General features: G+C 45.9%; 1 protein-coding gene across 1 annotated transcript in view; it reads right to left on the minus strand.

Moving 5' to 3' along the window:
- Window positions 1-15,662, minus strand: part of parvaa (parvin, alpha a) — a 15,769-nt gene extending 107 nt beyond the window's left edge. Inside the window, exons 1-13 of the mRNA XM_083667228.1 lie at window positions 15,392-15,662; window positions 10,362-10,451; window positions 9,964-10,034; window positions 9,651-9,753; window positions 9,343-9,483; window positions 6,615-6,730; window positions 5,778-5,836; window positions 4,709-4,728; window positions 4,498-4,559; window positions 4,224-4,292; window positions 3,689-3,790; window positions 1,735-1,807; window positions 1-1,290 (exon numbers count right to left, since the gene is read on the minus strand). The exon at window positions 1-1,290 is cut by the window's left edge and continues 107 nt beyond it. Of these exons, the coding sequence (XP_083523354.1) occupies window positions 1,214-1,290; window positions 1,735-1,807; window positions 3,689-3,790; window positions 4,224-4,292; window positions 4,498-4,559; window positions 4,709-4,728; window positions 5,778-5,836; window positions 6,615-6,730; window positions 9,343-9,483; window positions 9,651-9,753; window positions 9,964-10,034; window positions 10,362-10,451; window positions 15,392-15,536 (1,128 nt within the window). The 5' untranslated portion in view covers window positions 15,537-15,662 and the 3' untranslated portion in view covers window positions 1-1,213. The remainder of the gene's footprint in view (window positions 1,291-1,734; window positions 1,808-3,688; window positions 3,791-4,223; window positions 4,293-4,497; window positions 4,560-4,708; window positions 4,729-5,777; window positions 5,837-6,614; window positions 6,731-9,342; window positions 9,484-9,650; window positions 9,754-9,963; window positions 10,035-10,361; window positions 10,452-15,391) is intronic.
- Between the last annotated feature and the right edge of the window lie 1,862 nt (window positions 15,663-17,524).

Raw genomic sequence — 17,524 nt, forward strand, 5'->3', positions numbered from 1 at the left:
TAAAAACAGACATGACAGGTAAGCAAAACAACAGATAAATACGTTCAGTTGATTTATCTCACGAAAACAGAATGGCTTTGTAGTGTACAGGTTATCTGAAACACAGTGTTTGCACAATCCCAAAACAGTTTAAGACAGTTTCACACATCGTTAAGACAGAAGTGAGAGATAGCTTCGGTTGCGTTCTGTTTTAACGTTTGAGACGTTTAATTTACGAGATCACATTCTGAGATTAAAATCGTGGTCATATATAGTTCATCTATATACGAGTACAGTAAAATAACATTCAGTCAAATTCAATTATTTAAGTGGTGCTTTCCTAGTGAGGTCATACAGAACGTGTAACTATAAAGGCACTGACGCAGAAGACGGCCGTGGATGTTAAAGTGTATGAATGTTAAAGTGTATGAATGTTAAAGTGTATGAATGTTAAAGTGTATACAAGCACAATAAATAACATTTTCAAACATCTGTTGCCAAGATAAACAATACAAGAAATGCTGACGGAAATTCATAATTGAGAAATAACAAACCTTTTTTAAGAGGAAATCATCAAAAGTGTTATTAGACACAACATAAACCATACAGTACCATTTGCAACATCCTCATCATACTACGTATCGCTACAGCTTCTACTTTACGCTACGATAACATGCGTTAAAGGAAGACTCTGGGATATGAAGTCACGCCCGTGAAAACAGAGAAACTTAATCAAAGATACTGTGGTGAAGAAGAGCGAACAAGAGGGCGTCCGCCCGTTTCACTGCCCTCCGACATCAGACGGCATAAGAACGGGTTCGCCGATCGCATTCAACTCTACAGTGTCAATTCTCTCGTCTGTTGCATCTCCTTTGAAAGTCTCTGGCAGCGTCGCCCCGCTGGTTTTGGTGTGACGTCACATCGCAAAGTCTCCCTTTAACCTATCGGACAATAGGCATTTAGTGTTGTTTGAAAATGTTAGACAAGAGACAGAAAAAAAAAAAACCCACATTCAATATGGCACGGAAAATATTGGATATATTTTGGCACATCTTGATAGAGCGATCGTAGAAATGCTGAATGTCTTTGATTGGTTTGTGATGCTCGAGGGAGGAATCGTTAGAAGACATTGAAAAGTTTCTCCTGAAACATGCAACAGTGGGAAGAAGAAAAAAAAGCTTGCAGCCTTCGAAGGTGGTCCGTCGTAAAAATGTGTCCCCCTGACACTTCCTGTTCACTCCACGTTCCTGTACCTCGTGAAGAGGTTGTACAGCACTCTCAACGTGGATTTCAGATCACAGTTTACGATATCTGCCAAAACAAAATAGACATTAACTCCTAGGTTACCGACAGAGACAACTGCCTCTACGTTTACTCAATAGTTCCAGAAAAGTGAGGAGAGGTTTACTGCACCACGTAAGACAAGGGAGGCTGGTGGAGGTAGAAACCGTAGGAAATCATAGAATCGTATAAATGGTATCAAACACACGTTTAATACCATTCCTCATTCCATTCCAAGCATGCTAAGCAGACGTCTACCTTCACCAGTCTCCCTATGGGCGGTGGGGGGGGGGGGGAAATACTTCCATAGAAAGGAAATAATGTATTTATTCTGGTACAGTGGGCCTTTTTGTCAGACAACTTTTCCCCGGCCCTTCAACCGTTTAAAGAATGTGTGTTTTGATCACACATGAATACACCCTGTCAGTGCTCCTGGGTTAGGGTTAGGGTTAGGGCCGACAGGCGGCACGGTACCTTCGGGTCTGGGTTTGGGTTTCTCCAGGCCCCCGTCCTGCATCAGCTCAAAGGAGAAGGACACGTTGTGCACCTGGATGAGAGACGGGGGGGGGGGGGGGGGGGGTTAGTCACATGGCACTACAGAATACACACACACAGGTATCAGTAGGCACACACAGGCAGGCAGGCAGGCAGGCACGCACACAACCCACACACACACACACACACACACACACACACACACACACACACACACACACGTACAAGCTGCCACTGATAAGAATCAGCCTGACAACTAAAAAGCCAGCTCTACAATTCCCATAAGTCATTACTGTTCCCCTACCACAGGTTTCTAGATGAGCAAACAGCAGCTCAATAAACCTATAAGCCCTTTGCAGCTGGGCAAACACTGCCTACACGGCCCGCAACAACTAAAGAGGAGGGGGGGGGGGGGGGGGGGGGGGGGGGGGGGGAGAGAGGATGTGACTGGGGGTGTATTACTGGGAGAAAGTGAGTGAGTGTGAGTCTTTGTGTGAGAGTGTGTGTGTGTGTGTGTGTGTGTGAGTGTGAGTATGTCTCTCTATATATATATATGTGTGTGTGTGTGTGTGAGAGAGAGACGGAGAGTCAGTACAATGCCTGGTGGAAGTGGTGGAACTGATCATGGGGGGGTGTGGTGGAGATTTACGGAGGATGGAGAGGGGGGAGGATGGAGAGGGGGGGAGGATAGAGAGAGGACACTAATTACCAGCCAAAGCTTGAGGGCTGAGCCAGGGATGTAGAGACCAAGGGAGTGACAGAACGAGACACACAACCAATGGAGGATCATTCCTTCAGGCAAGTGGCAGGCACTCCTACAGCAGCTGTCCCCGAAAGGACCCCAGCCGCCCCCCTCCCTCCTCCTGTCGTACCATACTCCCCTCCCTGTCATCCCTCCATGGCATCCCTCCCTCCCTCCATGCCTCTCTCCATCCCTCTCCTCCCGGTCATCTCTCCATCCCTCCCTCCCTCTCTCCATCCCTCTCCTCCCGGTCATCTCTCCATCCCTCCCTCCCTCTCTCCATCCCTCTCCTCCCGGTCATCTCTCCATCCCTCCCTCCCTCTCTCCATCCCTCTCCTCCCGGTCATCTCTCCATCCCTCCCTCCCTCTCTCCATCCCTCTCCTCCCGGTCATCTCTCTCTCTCCTCCATGGCATCCCTCCCTCTCTCCATCTCTCTCCTCCCTGTCATCCCCCTCTCTCTCCATCTCTCCCTCCCTCCCTCTCTCTCCCCCCTGCGTTAGAGCTAATCTCCATGCTGGCCACTTCTTGATTTCCTGTGCAGGAGCAGATTACAGATGCTACCAGACGCGTGCCCACTCTGCCTGGCACTGCCAGCGCTGCCCGCTGGAGAGGACCCAGGCACACTGGGGTCCCTGCAGAACGCCCGCTTAGAATAACAGACAAGAGGCCGCGGCCTGGTTACACACTGCCTGGTTACACACTGCCTGACAGAAAAAGAGCAATCCGCATTTAGGAACGCTAATATCAAAACGTCTAACAAAGACGGAAGCGTTTTGAGGGATTATCCTTTCGGAATGTATTGTAACGACGTCACTGATTGAATTCCGTTGTATTTCAGCGCCAGGAAGGGAACGACAGGTTCCACGTAGACCGAAGACAACATTTAGCAGAACATGGAACATTAAAGGGGCACTCTGGGATATGACGTCGTATCAAAAGCGGGGCGATGAAAACGGAGATGCAACGAGACGAGAGGACGGAGCGTGGCGAGACAGAGAGAACATTTAGACCGTCAATCATCTATCCAACAGTCAACGTGAATCATCTATCCAACAGTCATCATAAGATGAAGTAATCAATGCTCACACCAGGGGCCGTTGTTCACCACAACACCTTTGATGAAAGCTGCCCTGTTTTCACGGGCGTGACGTCATATCCCAGAGTGCAGCGTTAAACACGGCCGATCGTACCTTTTGGTCAAAGTTCTCCGGAGTGAGGAAGAAGTTGTGGAGAGCCACGAAGTAGCCTTCCAGTAGACCCATCAGCAGCACCAGGTACACACCATCAGCAAACTACACACCAAACACAATACACACCATCAGCAAACTACACACCAAACACAATACACACCATCAGCAAACTACACACCAAACACAATACACACCATCAGCAAACTACACACCAAACACAATACAGGTACACACCATCAGCAAACTACACACCAAACACAATACACACCATCAGCAAACTACACACCAAACACAATACAGAACTAATTAATATTAGTCAATTATATTCAACAATTGATGTGTGCGTGTGTGTATATATATATATAATCTATCTATCTATCTCTCTATATATCTATATAGATTTACGGCATGAGTTATTACTGCTTTGTTTGAGCAATAAAGTATAATGTTCATATCTGCTCTCCCGTGTGAAAACCAACATGAAGAGAGATGTCTGTCCTTTGCCCTCCAGTGTGGAAGTGGTTGTATGTCCTACCTGTGTGTCCAGTTCAGCCACCTCCAGGTTGAGCTTGTTCAGGTGTTTGTTGACGAACGTGATCAGAGTCTGGGGACCAACACAGCTACATCACAGCATTGTAATAACACAGCTTCTACAGCATCAACTTTGAGTGTGTGTGTGTGTGTGTGTGTGTGTATGTGTGTGAGAGAGAGTGTGTGAAAGACAGTCTATGTATATGTGTACAGTTTGTGTGTGTGTGTGTGTGTGTGTGTTGTTAGAGACTTCAAAAATAGTGTGTGTGGTACAGTACCTTCTTCACCACGTTGAGCTTGTCCGGGGCATGGTCGAACAGGGTGTCGAACGCATCCCGCTCTGAAGGAGGAGGGGAGAACAGTGAACATCATTCACAGAAGGGGAACCAAGTTCAAGACGAGTGTCAAGGTTCTTCACAACAAATACAAAATGTTCACTGTGGATTACAAGAACGTGCATCACATGAGAATAAATTCCATATCACCTACCATGTCTCCCAGATAAAGCCCTGAGAGGAGAGGAGAGGAGAGGAGAGGAGGGGAGGGGAGGGGAGGGGAGGGGAGAGGAGAGGAGAGGAGAGAAGAGAAAAAAGAACAGAAGAAATGTCAAATCTGTATCTTTGTCTTTTTCCTCAGAGACGTTGGTCTTCAAGGCCAGATCATGACATGCCAGGATGAAGCAAAGCTAAATACTTCTGTATCAATCCAGCACACAGGAATGTGTCTGGTGAAGAATACTGAAGAACAATGGATGGGGGGGGGGGGGGGGGGGGGCTCATCTCTGGGAATATTAACCAGATACAGATGGCCTTGTCAGAGGAGCCAGGTGGTCTGGGCTGAGGGGCTGCTGCAGCCTGGCCTAGGACGGGCTATCACGTAGAGCAGGCCAGCAAGGGATGGCATGGACACACACACACACACGCACGCAGGCACGCAGGCACACACACACACACACACACACACACACACACACACACACACACACACACACACACGTCCTCAAGCCCCTCTTTCTCTTCATGGTGTAATCTCTAGTGGCAGTGGCAGGCCTGGGCAGCGGTCCTCCTTCTAACGGTGCTCGTATGATAACAGCAGTGTGACCGTGACCATATGTGTGTCTGTCTGTGTGTGTGTGTGTGTGTGTGTGTGAGCGGTCGCCCACTTATCTACCACAGCTGCTCTGAGCCTGCTGGACCTGGACGCTGTGAATTTGACTGTTGATAATCAAGGTCACGCTCAATATTGTCAACACGAACAGATTCAATTGTTTCATAGAGAGAGACAATAGTACAATGTGGTCGTCCACTACTGTGAGAACCAGGGGAGGCTGGTGGAGGTAGAAATCGGAGGACGGGCTCATTGTAATGCACGGAACGGAATGAGGAGAGGAATGGAATTCCTCAATCCATTCCATGCATCACAATGAGCCCGTCCCCCGATTTCTGCCTCCACCAGCCTCCCCCGGTGGAAACGCGGGTGACGGTTGGACGTGACAAAGTTCTGTGACGGGGTGAAGATGGTCCACACTGAGAGAGACGGCGGGACCGAGCTGACGTACTCTGTGTTGCCGGTGATCTCTTCCTGAACCTGGCGAGATTGCAGGATTCCCTCCCTTTTCTGAAAGGAAAAAAAGAGGAAAACAATAGAGACTGGAATGGAAGGACCAGGGTCACCTCAATCTAAACCAAACAGAGCAGCCGGGATTCACACCGGATACCTCAGAATACACAATAGCCACTATCGTCAAAGTGGGGTACGCGTACCCCCGGGGGTACACGGATCGATCTAGGAGGGTACGCAAAGTAGATTTAAGCTTTAAAACAGCGCTAAACAGCTAAACAAGATAAGTCAGTAGCCCTCAAGGAATGAGGTCACATGATGAAGAGCGTTCAGTGAAGAGCGCTGTATTTGTCCAAACAAAGCCTTTTCTAGAATCTGGTGTCGGGTAGGACACGGCCTTTACGTACCTACAGTACCAGTCAAAAGTTTGGACACACCTTCTCATTCAATGGTTTTTCTTTATTTTTTATTATTTTCTACATTGTAGATTAATATTGAAGACATCAAAACTATGAAGGAACACATATGGAATTATGTAGTAAACAAAAAAGTGTTAAACAAACCAGGATATGTTTTATATTTTAGATTCTTCAAAGTAGCCACCTTTTGCTTTGATGACAGCTTTGCACACTCTTGGCAAGTTTGTGTCCAAACTTTTGACTGGTTCTGTATTTCACGTTTGGTTTGTTTACAATGACATTCACATATTTGGTGCTATTAGAAACACATAGCTTACGCACATTTTCAAATGTTCAGCGTGGCCAGCAGGGGCAGCAACACGGAAAAAAACTACGTACTGGACCTTTAATACAAAGAGGAGGAGGAGAGTAGGTACCTGCACCACCACGATCTGGATGGACACGTGGTCGGGCAGCCTGATTGGTGCTCTGAAGTGCTGCGCTAGCGCCACCAACAGGTGAAGGATGGCTACTACACTCTTAGCATGAACCGCTGGGAGAGACAGAGAGAGAACATATGACTGTTAAAAACTAAGACTACATCAGGGGAGGCTGGTGGAGGTAGAAATCGGAGGACGGGCTCATTGTAATGCATGGAATGGAATCAGAGAAAAAACACACACACACAAAAACAACAACACGTGTTTGATTCCATTCCCTGTTCCGTTCCATGCATTACAACGAGCCCGTCCTCCGATTTCTACCTCCGCCAGCCTCCCCTGGAATACAAGACATTGAAACGCTCTTGAAATAAAGTGCTTTTCTAGTTGCCAAGTCACCAGTGATGTGTGAAGGACAGATCTGAGTGACATTTCTAGAACAGTCCATCACATTTAAACATTTAGAGGAGCTAACAGGATTTCCTTCAGCTCTCAATGGAAAATCAATTAAGTAAACAGCTCTTTGATTCCTTGCGGCTAAAACGCCAAACTACGGAGGCAGATCTAACAGCTCCACGCGATCCCTTTGATACTTCCAAGGACAAGTGCATCACAATGCACCTATGACATCACCTTTAAGTGTTTTCTTTTCTTTTTTTCCCCAGCTTTGAAAATGTGGATGAAAGCTGAACAGAATACACTGAATCTCTGTTGTCATGTGTGAGGTGCATTACAATGATCAGAGAGTCCGTACCGCACAAGAGCTCCTCCATGTAATGCCTTGACGCTCCTTTTCAAAACGAAAGCTTTTATCTTGATAAAAAATTAATATTTCAATTAGCTGGATTTCGTCTCTCTCTCTCTCTGAACATTTCATATGTCATTAGCCTGCTTGTTCATATCAGAGAGAGAGAGAGAGAGAGAGAGAGAGAGAGAGAGAGAGAGAGAGAGAGAGAGAGAGAGAGTGATGAAGACACACGCACACAGAGATGAACACAGAGTTAGAGAGAGAGAGAGAGATCTTGCGAATCTTTTTCCGGATAAAAGCCTCCTACATCACGGCAACAGCAAAGTGCTTCAGTGAAACACAGGCACCTCTCTGACCATTAGGGAACAGGCTGAAAGGAGCAGCATAGAATTAAATGGAACTCAAGTAAACACAAACACGGACTCCACTACAACTACTGTAGCCAAATATCACCCACTCACTGTCAGCCTGACCACTCGGGCTGCAGTGTTTTATCTGGTCCTCTCTAACGTCTCCAGGGACGACGGTACATCACATTCATCATCTCTGACACTCTGCGGTGCTCTTTGTCACTCTCTAAAGGGCAACGCAGCACACTCAACACAAACACGTTTACTGACATCACAGAGAGCTGGCGGTTGGCCAGGTAGGTGGCGCTTCATCACAACGGACACGTTTCTGTCAGATATGTTTCTTCCGGCCTTAAAGGGACACTTCACCAATTTCCTAACATCGCATTCATCATCTCCAACACCATACCAGCGCCTGCATACGTCCAACAGAACGTAGAAAATTGCCGTTTTTTCATGTGTAGACACTGGTACAGTGTGGTGCTCTAGTTAGTCTCTAGTTAGTACCCTCTAGTAGTCTCTAGTTAGTACCCTCTAGTTAGTACCCTCTGGTAGTCTCTAGTTAGTACCCTCTAGTTAGTATCCTCTAGTAGTCTCTAGTTAGTACCCTCTAGTTAGTACCCTCTGGTAGTCTCTAGTTAGTACCCTCTAGTTAGTATCCTCTAGTAGTCTCTAGTTAGTACCCTCTAGTTAGTACCCTCTAGTTAGTACCCTCTGGTAGTCTCTAGTTAGTACCCTCTAGTAGTCTCTAGTTAGTACCCTCTAGTAGTCTCTAGTTAGTACCCTCTAGTTAGTATCCTCTAGTAGTCTCTAGTTAGTACCCTCTAGTTAGTACCCTCTGGTAGTCTCTAGTTAGTACCCTCTAGTTAGTATCCTCTAGTAGTCTCTAGTTAGTACCCTCTAGTAGTCTCTAGTTAGTACCCTCTAGTTAGTACCCTCTAGTTAGTACCCTCTGGTAGTCTCTAGTTAGTACCCTCTAGTTAGTATCCTCTAGTAGTCTCTAGTTAGTACCCTCTAGTTAGTACCCTCTAGTACCCTCTAGTTAGTACCCTCTAGTTAGTACCCTCTAGTTAGTATCCTCTAGTAGTCTCTAGTTAGTACCCTCTAGTTAGTATCCTCTAGTAGTCTCTAGTTAGTACCCTCTAGTTAGTACCCTCTAGTTAGTATCCTCTAGTAGTCTCTAGTTAGTACCCTCTAGTTAGTACCCTCTGGTAGTCTCTAGTTAGTACCCTCTAGTTAGTATCCTCTAGTAGTCTCTAGTTAGTACCCTCTAGTTAGTACCCTCTAGTTAGTATCCTCTAGTAGTCTCTAGTTAGTACCCTCTAGTTAGTACCCTCTGGTAGTCTCTAGTTAGTACCCTCTAGTTAGTATCCTCTAGTAGTCTCTAGTTAGTACCCTCTAGTTAGTACCCTCTGGTAGTCTCTAGTTAGTACCCTCTAGTTAGTATCCTCTAGTAGTCTCTAGTTAGTACCCTCTAGTTAGTACCCTCTGGTAGTCTACCGTCTATCTCACCAAGAGGACATCCTCATGATACAAGGGTCACATCTGGGCTTATAAGTCTCAGGCAGGGCAGGCAGGGCTACCCCATGGCGAGAGAGTGATTCCAAACCACCTCCGCTACACTCACAGTCAACGTTCCACCGGATGCTCCTGGCGGTGAGCTTGAGGGAGTCATTGATCCTCTCCAGGACCGTCTGCAGCTTCTGCTTCTGGGCGATCTCCGACTGGGTCACCTCCGCCACGTTCAGCTTCTCCCCCTCCAGCTTCTCTAAACACACGGACACACGCGCACACACACACAGACGCGCGCGCGTGCACACACAGAGTATTGTTACTAGAGGAAGATGATTAATCAACCTATTCATCCATCCATCCATCCATCCATCCATCCATTCATCCATCCATCCATCCACCAGCCAGGGACTGGTTCCTCACCAAAGAGTTTCTGCAGGACCTGTCCGTCGTACAGATCTTCAGCCAGGTCCTTGACGATGATCCTCTCTCCCACCAGCACATCATTGATCCAATCAATCAGCACCTACAGGGTTAAACACAGTTAACTCATATCAGCGGTTAACACAGTTAACTCATATCAGCGGTTAACACAGTTAACTCATATCAGTGGTTAACACAGTTAACTCATATCAGTGGTTAACATAGTTAACTCATATCAGTGGTTAACACAGTTAACTCATATCAGCGGTTAACACAGTTAACTCATATCAGCCCTCACGGCTTCTTGCTGTACCTTGTTGAGCTCCTGTAGCTTCCTGTCGTTCTTGGAGTTGGGGTCCACCATGGTACGCATCTCGTTCTCCTCTGGGGGCAGAGAGAGAAAGAGAGAGAGAGAGGAGAGAGAGAGAGAGAGAGGGGGGGGGGGGGAGAAAGAGAGAGAGAGAGAGAGGGGGGGGAGAGAGAGAAAGAGAGAGGAGAGAGAGAATGAGAGAGAGAGAGAGAGGAGAGAGAGAGTCAGTCTGTCTGTCTGTCTGATGTAGGCTACCCAGTTCCCTATACTACACATAGGCTAGACATCTACCTACATGTATACATATGACCAGGTACCTCTCTAGCATGTTGTATGTGTATGTACATGTATGACCTAACATGGTAGGTGTATATATGTACATGTATGACCTGTGTACTTACCTAACATGGTGTCCTCCGGGTCCAGCTCGTAGTGGGAGGGGCTTAGGGGCAGGTTGATCGCATTCATCCCCTCCTCCTGGAGCTCAGACACTGGGGGGGGGGGGGGGGGGGGATTTAACATCACATCACATGACTTTACATCACATCCCGTCACATCACATCCAATCACGTCACATGACTTTACATCCTATCACATCACAATAACGTCCAGTCCATTGCTGCGCAGCAGGTCGCTCAGAGGAGTGCAGTACCTCAACCCACCACAAGGTTTAGAGTGCACTGAAACCTCCACATGGTCCACAAACAGAGAACTCATACACTCCCTTTGGAGCACAGATACAAAGAGAGAGATTGGGCAAGTATACACACAAATCCCTCGGCCATTAAAGCGAAAGCACAACATGTATTTATACCATGAAGCTACATCTTAACAGTCCCTCCTAAAGACCGCTTCACCCTCACTACCCCCCCTATACTAATACTAACCCAGAGACCTCTTCTCCCCTGCTACCCCCCTGTACAAGTTCTCTCCTGCTAATAAAATATATATAAAAAAAAAAAAAAAAAAAAAACATTTGCTACACCATGGCAAGTCTACCAAAAGGCTTTCGAGAATGCTTCTATTTGCTCACTGGGTTTCAGTGCTCTGGTGGGAGGGTGAGATTCTTCTCACCACTCTGTGAGTGTGTCTAACCACAGGACATAATGGTGCGTTCAGCAGCTGTTAGGAAACTCCAGGTCGGAGTTACAAGTGGGAAACTAGGACCAGTATGATGATACCCGAGTTTACGCACGAGTTGTGACCTATCCGCTGAAACCATACCTTCTCGTCAGAAATCGTAAGCTGATTTCTACAGTAAATAGTCAACATTTCTCATCTTTCTGTTCAATTTCAACGTATTTCATTGTCAACAATCACACGCGCATGGATAATGCATGTTTGTAGTTTTGTTAACGTGCGTTATGGATTGCAAACGGAATCTCATTGGTTGAAGAGTTTCAAAAGCACTCGAATGCGTTCCTCTCGGAGTTATGACCTCACCAACTGGGAGCTATGAGTTCCAGAGAACCAAACAAACACACCATAGGCACCAGGGGCCAGAGTTGAAAGGTCGTTCTGCAGGCGAGGGCCAGGTGGGTGCATCTACAGAGGTGCTAGATTGGTGCCATCATCTCTGGAGTGGTTCCTAACTGCACGATACTCCTATTATAGTACTTCCCAGCCACTCCATTCTCCATCCAGCCAAATAATGCTCCCAATTCCAAACTACTGATACACCATCTAGCCCAATAGTGCTCCCAATCCTATACCACTCATACACCGTCGAGCCAAATAGCGAGCCCATTCTCAAACCACTCAAACACTACTTGGCCAAATAGTGCTCCTAATTCCCAACCACTCAAAACACCCCTATTACACCATCTAGCCAAATAACGAGCCCATTCTCAAACCACTTAAACACTGTTTCTACGCTAACCGTCCTGTGTCCTCAATCCGTTGGGTCTGAGAAAGCATTTACAAAGAGCTCCATCCTTGCTCCATCCTGGCCGAGACAGTATCGCTGCGCAGTGATTCTGTCTGTTATAAGCGGCTAGCTATTCACACAAGTCTCTCCGTCTCCCATCCAGAAATACGACAGAGTTTCCTTGAACATACAAGTAAGCTTTTCACTTCTTTTTGTGAAGTGTCTTTCGGGGTCTTAGAAAAGCGCGATAAGTTCAATGGTATGATTGTGGCCCGCAACCTCAAACTGCCAGACTTTTAACAAGAGCTCCGAGCTTCGCTTCGGTACCTGCAGTCATTATATTCAGCACATTTCGTGCGTGTGTGAAGAGAGAGTGACAGACATTGTTACTCTCAATCAAATCAAACTCACGATCTGAAGGACAGATTTCATTATATTTCCTTGACACTGTGTGAATGGAAATTTCTTAACCTATTCTCATCCCATACCGTATCTCAAAACCGGGCTTTAGAAGTCTGGAGAGAAGAGGATTTGAAGGATACGCCGATGTCAGAACATAGGTGCTCTACGTGTATAACACTTGATTTATTCTATTTTGTAGAGGAACATACCTTGACATTGCTGTGACATTCTTTCGATAGCGAACAACGGCTTACTCAAGCCGCCCCCATATTGACAACTTGTTCTAGTCTTCCACTCCGTCGCTGGGTCCTTACTACTCAGGAGGGGGGGGGAAACTACTCTGAAAATGGATTTAACTAAATTACCAATTACTTTACAAGGGAAGACATTTAAGTACACTTAAGATACCCTTGAGAGAAATAGTAATATAGTTTGTCAAACTAAAGCTACTTTGAAAAAGTAGTTGGCTATATCGAAACTACTTCGTCCAACACAACAGAGTCAGTTACTGAAAGATGGAAAACGCTTTTTGGTTCCACGCTCCATGTTTTTTTTTTTACATGGAACCGAAAAGGATTCTTGAAAGGGTTCCCCTACAGGGACAAATGAAGAACCTTTATTCGGTATTAACTAGAACTTTCTGCTGTTTATACTGCTGCTTATATTCTATTTATTTTTAAACTTATTGTTGCACTACTCTGTGGCACTGTCACTTTTGCATTTCACTGTATGCACGTGACAAATAAAGAATCTTGAATCTTTTTCTAAGAGTGTCTCTCTCACAAGTTCAGAAAATGAATGATTCTTGGTGTGTATGTACAAGTCTTTAAAAAGTCATTTCTACCTCTGAGTAATGTAACTATTCTATTCTCTAGGAACAGCTTGCCAACAATTTCTCCAGAGCCCACTTCTAATCCTCAGCTCTCTGTGCCACTGTTTCTATATAAAGTCATCTAACACCTCCCAGCTGATCCAGCTGGTGAAATCTCCCTGTCTATCACACTCTCCTATCATACACACACACACACACACACACACACACTCTCACACTGTTACCTTCCTGTTTCCCAGCAGCCCCTGCCCTGTCCCAGCATGCAGTTCACTGCGCTGCAATGTCTCTCCAGCGGTCACACCTGTAGGGGGCGCGAACTTCCGGTACAGGATTTCTCCGCCCTCCCAGAGAGAGCCGCATGCTTTTAATCAACACCATCTCGCACGCGCCCACACACACACACACACACACACACACACACACACACACACACACACACACACACACACACCTCCACCACAGTCCCTGCTTAGCGCCACGCAGAGACGCATCGGAGCAACAGGACAGCACCACAGACGCCTCCATCTTTTCTCTGAGGTAACTGGATGAGTGAGAAGCACACGCACTAACCACTAATGAGGTCACCTGAGGTTACATTCCCATCTTCAACACATCTTCAACCCTCGACCTGGCTAGTAACGCTGTAATTACCCCGGCAACAATATTGTATTATAGCAAAGTGCTTCTTCTTCTCTGTCTACCTACCTTGGCAGAAGGCTCCATACCCCCTCTCTCCGTTTCAGAGCTGACAGCATCATCCCCCTCGCTACGAACACTCTCCCCTGCTCATCCTCCTCCTCCTCTTCTTCCTCAGCCTAGCCGGCCTAGTCAGCTCTGTCCACTGTCCTGCCCTGTCTGTGACACTGGCTTTCTTTCTGTCACTCTCTCCATCCCTTCCTCACTCTCTCTCCCCCTCCATTCTGCCCTGACCCCCCCCCCCCCCCTTCTCGCTGGCCAATTGGCAGGCTTGTTCAAGGCCGTGCTCCGTGCCTCTCCCCTGCCTGGGAGCAGGCAGCGTCGTAAACGTCAGAGCTGTCGATTAAATATCCTGCTGTCACGTGGGACAGGCCAGGCGCTCCATCAAATCACAGGGAGGGAACACTGCGGACATCCTGGTCACTGCTCTCCTCCCTCCGTGTGTGTGTGTGTGTGTATGTGTGTGACATGAGTGTGTATGTGTGACATGCATGCGTGTGTGTGTGTGTGACATGCATTTGTGTGTGTGTGTGACATGCATGCGTGCGTGTGTGTATGTGACGTGCGTGCGTGTCACGCATGCATTGGTAAGGGCTTATAGGTTTATTGAGCTGCTCTTTGCTTACCTAGAAACCTGTGCTAGGGGAACAGTAATGACGTGTATCAGTAATTAATTGTAGAGCTGGCTTTTTAGGTGTCAGGCTGATTCTTATCAGTGGCAGCTTGTACAGTGTGTGAGTGTGAAAGAGAGAGAGAGCGTGACAGACAGGATGGGGCTCAGCTGTAGAATGCCAGAGCCACTCAGCCTTGTGAACTCTGATTGCCAATCACAACACAAGAGCACTCTGTGAAGAGGACAGACCTGGAGGGAGTACTTCCACTAACTGAACAACACACTGTACCATTCATTTGACAGTGAACTTGAAGGGAAAACATTGGATGGATCGATTGCTAAGCTGCTGCTGATTTGATTCGTTTTTGAAATAACAGTGAAATGAAGGCCATGTACCAGTCTGACAGTGCAGCAGCTGGGATTGTGTTTGTTCATGTTTCTCATTCCTGAGTAATTACATCTGTAGTAGGACAGCATACCATACATGGCCATGACCCGCGGCGACAGAAACACCGAATACCACAGTACTGTGTTTGCTGCCGCAGGCTGCAGTTTAGGCTATGCAGTCGATTTGCGGAGCATTTAAGATGGAATCAATCATGAATGTTGAAATACTACACAGACCTACATCGATATAATTTGAGTGTTAAGAGTTTAACAGGGAAACAGTTGCGCTCCTGTACATCAACAACAGACACGTAACAGATGTTATCCGATCGACTGAGATTAATTAAATTGGCAGTAGGCAACATGAGGGTCGATATTACTGATCATTTGTCAGAAGCGAGGGGTTATTACTCCACAGACACAGACTCGTATTCATTTATGTGGCAATCGAGGCACGGCTCACTCGCTCGGCTCAGGTTGAAGCGGTGTTCCAACCAGTCAAATCGGCGGTGTTATTGCCGCACAAAAAAGTGTTTTCTATGTGTGCTTTTACATGCTGCAATGAGGGAATGTGTCGATTATGTCGCAGTGTTATAGCTGTTGACATTACTGTTTTGATCTGAACTGTATCTACCTTCTTTAGCCTTCTTCCTTCTCACTAAAGTTCCTCCAAGTTTTCCGAGGAAAGAGTCATCTTTCTTTCTGGAGGAGGGTGATTTCGGAGTCGTCGGTGATTTGGGAGAGGACGGCGACTTGGGAGAGGACGGCGAAGAAGCCATCGGTCCAACTGTAACTTTAACGACAATATACGAAAACACGGTATTAAATCTGCAAATGACAGCCGAAAGACTTTCAGGTGAAGTTACAAAATTCACTCCCTATAGCGGAAACGGAATTCCAAACATTCGCCCAGCCTCCGATCCCTCCTTCCTCGACCTCCGATCCCTCCCCTCCCCGACCTCCGATCCCTCCCCTCCCTCGTTTCTACTGACTGAAACTTTTATTACATTTACATTTTACATTTATGACATTTATCAGACGCCTTTATCCAAAGCGACTTACAACAAATACATTTGATATAAGTGAATCATCTATCTATCAGTCATCATAAGATAAAGTCATCTATGATAGGACCAGGGGCTATTGGCAGTCACAATGCTAGAAGAAGGAATAATTAATTTTTACTATTTTATTATTATTATTATTATTATTATTATTATTATTAATAAAAATGTAATATATATTTTTTTTTTTATTATTATTATTATTATTTTTATCAAGTTATTTACAGTAGAGAAACCTGTACAGGGGGGTAGAGGGGATGAAGAGGTGTTTAGGAGGGACAGTTAAGATGAAGAGACGGGTCTTATCATCAGGCTGACGGCCTGCTGGGCTGTCTGAGGGTTCCAGGCTATCACAGTAGTGTAGCGAACGGCGGGGTAGAGCAGCTTGCCTTAAGCGGGTATCGAACTCGCAACCTTCCGCTTACAAACCGGCCGCGCTAGCCACAACACCAAGAGAGTTAACTCACTTGGCGAAGCTGCTAACGGGCCTTACACAGGGTCGTTACAGTATACACGATAGGCCTTAAAGGACAGTAATGACCATGTGTGCCATGATCATATACTTATCAATAACATTACGTAGCCCTATGATACCGATGTCTGTCCATATTGTCATTATTATCGTATATTTGTCAATAACAAACATTGTGTAGGCTTATGGTACAGTCCTGTCTGTCCATATTTTATTTATGACCATATCTTTGTCAATAATAAAACATTATATGGGCCTGTGTAATGTCTGTCCATATTAGCAGTATTATATTCTTCTGGCAGTCAGTGAGATTGAAGGAAGCTTGCTGCTTTAAGGAAATATAAAATGTCTCAAATTGACACCAGCTTTTTGCCAACGTAACACCATAGTTCTATTGTTACACTGGCTGAACTATCTGTATATACTGTTCACACTGCACTTTTCCGCTTTTTTGCACTTCTGGTTAGACGCTAACTGCATTTCGTTGTCTCTGTACTTGTACTCTGCACAATGACAACAAAGTTGAATCTAATCATCTAATCTAATCTTCACCTCATACATAAGGCCTATGCATTATTCATGACCAAATTACACCTCTGTTCACAATCAAACATTTTTATTAAAGAAAACATTTTTATAGCATACAAACATACAGCAACCAGATCACAGTGTGAATTTACATTTAAATATATTTTTGACATAATTCATCGTGCTCAGCCAAGAGAACCCTTCCCAACTGAATAAGTTACTCAACCAAAACCAACAGTTAAAATCACAGTTCACACAAAAAACCAGCTAGAAACAGAGGAGTGTTAAAGTGAGTCAAACAGTGTTGGCAGTGCTCAACAGAGACTGTGGGAAGAACTGTGGGACATTCACCAAACAAATCCAACATGTAATTGATCATAAACACACCCTTTACCTGTTACCTTCTCTCTGACTCTGTCTGAACTTACAATCAGAGTAAAACTGGACTATACAGTGGAGATAAAGACCAGGGGAGGCTGGTGGAGGTAGAAATCGGAGGATGGTCTGATTGCATGGAACGGAATCACTGTGAAGCACCCCGTCAAAAGGAAAACATGTTGTTGTTCTGGTTACTGTATGACAGAGAGACTCCCTGGGCAGCTGGACAGCAGCAGGGTGCTTTCCCATAGGACTGACAACATTGTGTGTATTATTGTCATATCATATTTCTAACATTCAAAGGGCCTGCATACATTCTGAGGTG

Source organism: Argentina silus (genome assembly GCF_951799395.1).
Source record: "Argentina silus genome assembly, chromosome: 3".
NCBI classification, from domain to species: Eukaryota; Metazoa; Chordata; class Actinopteri; order Argentiniformes; family Argentinidae; genus Argentina; species Argentina silus.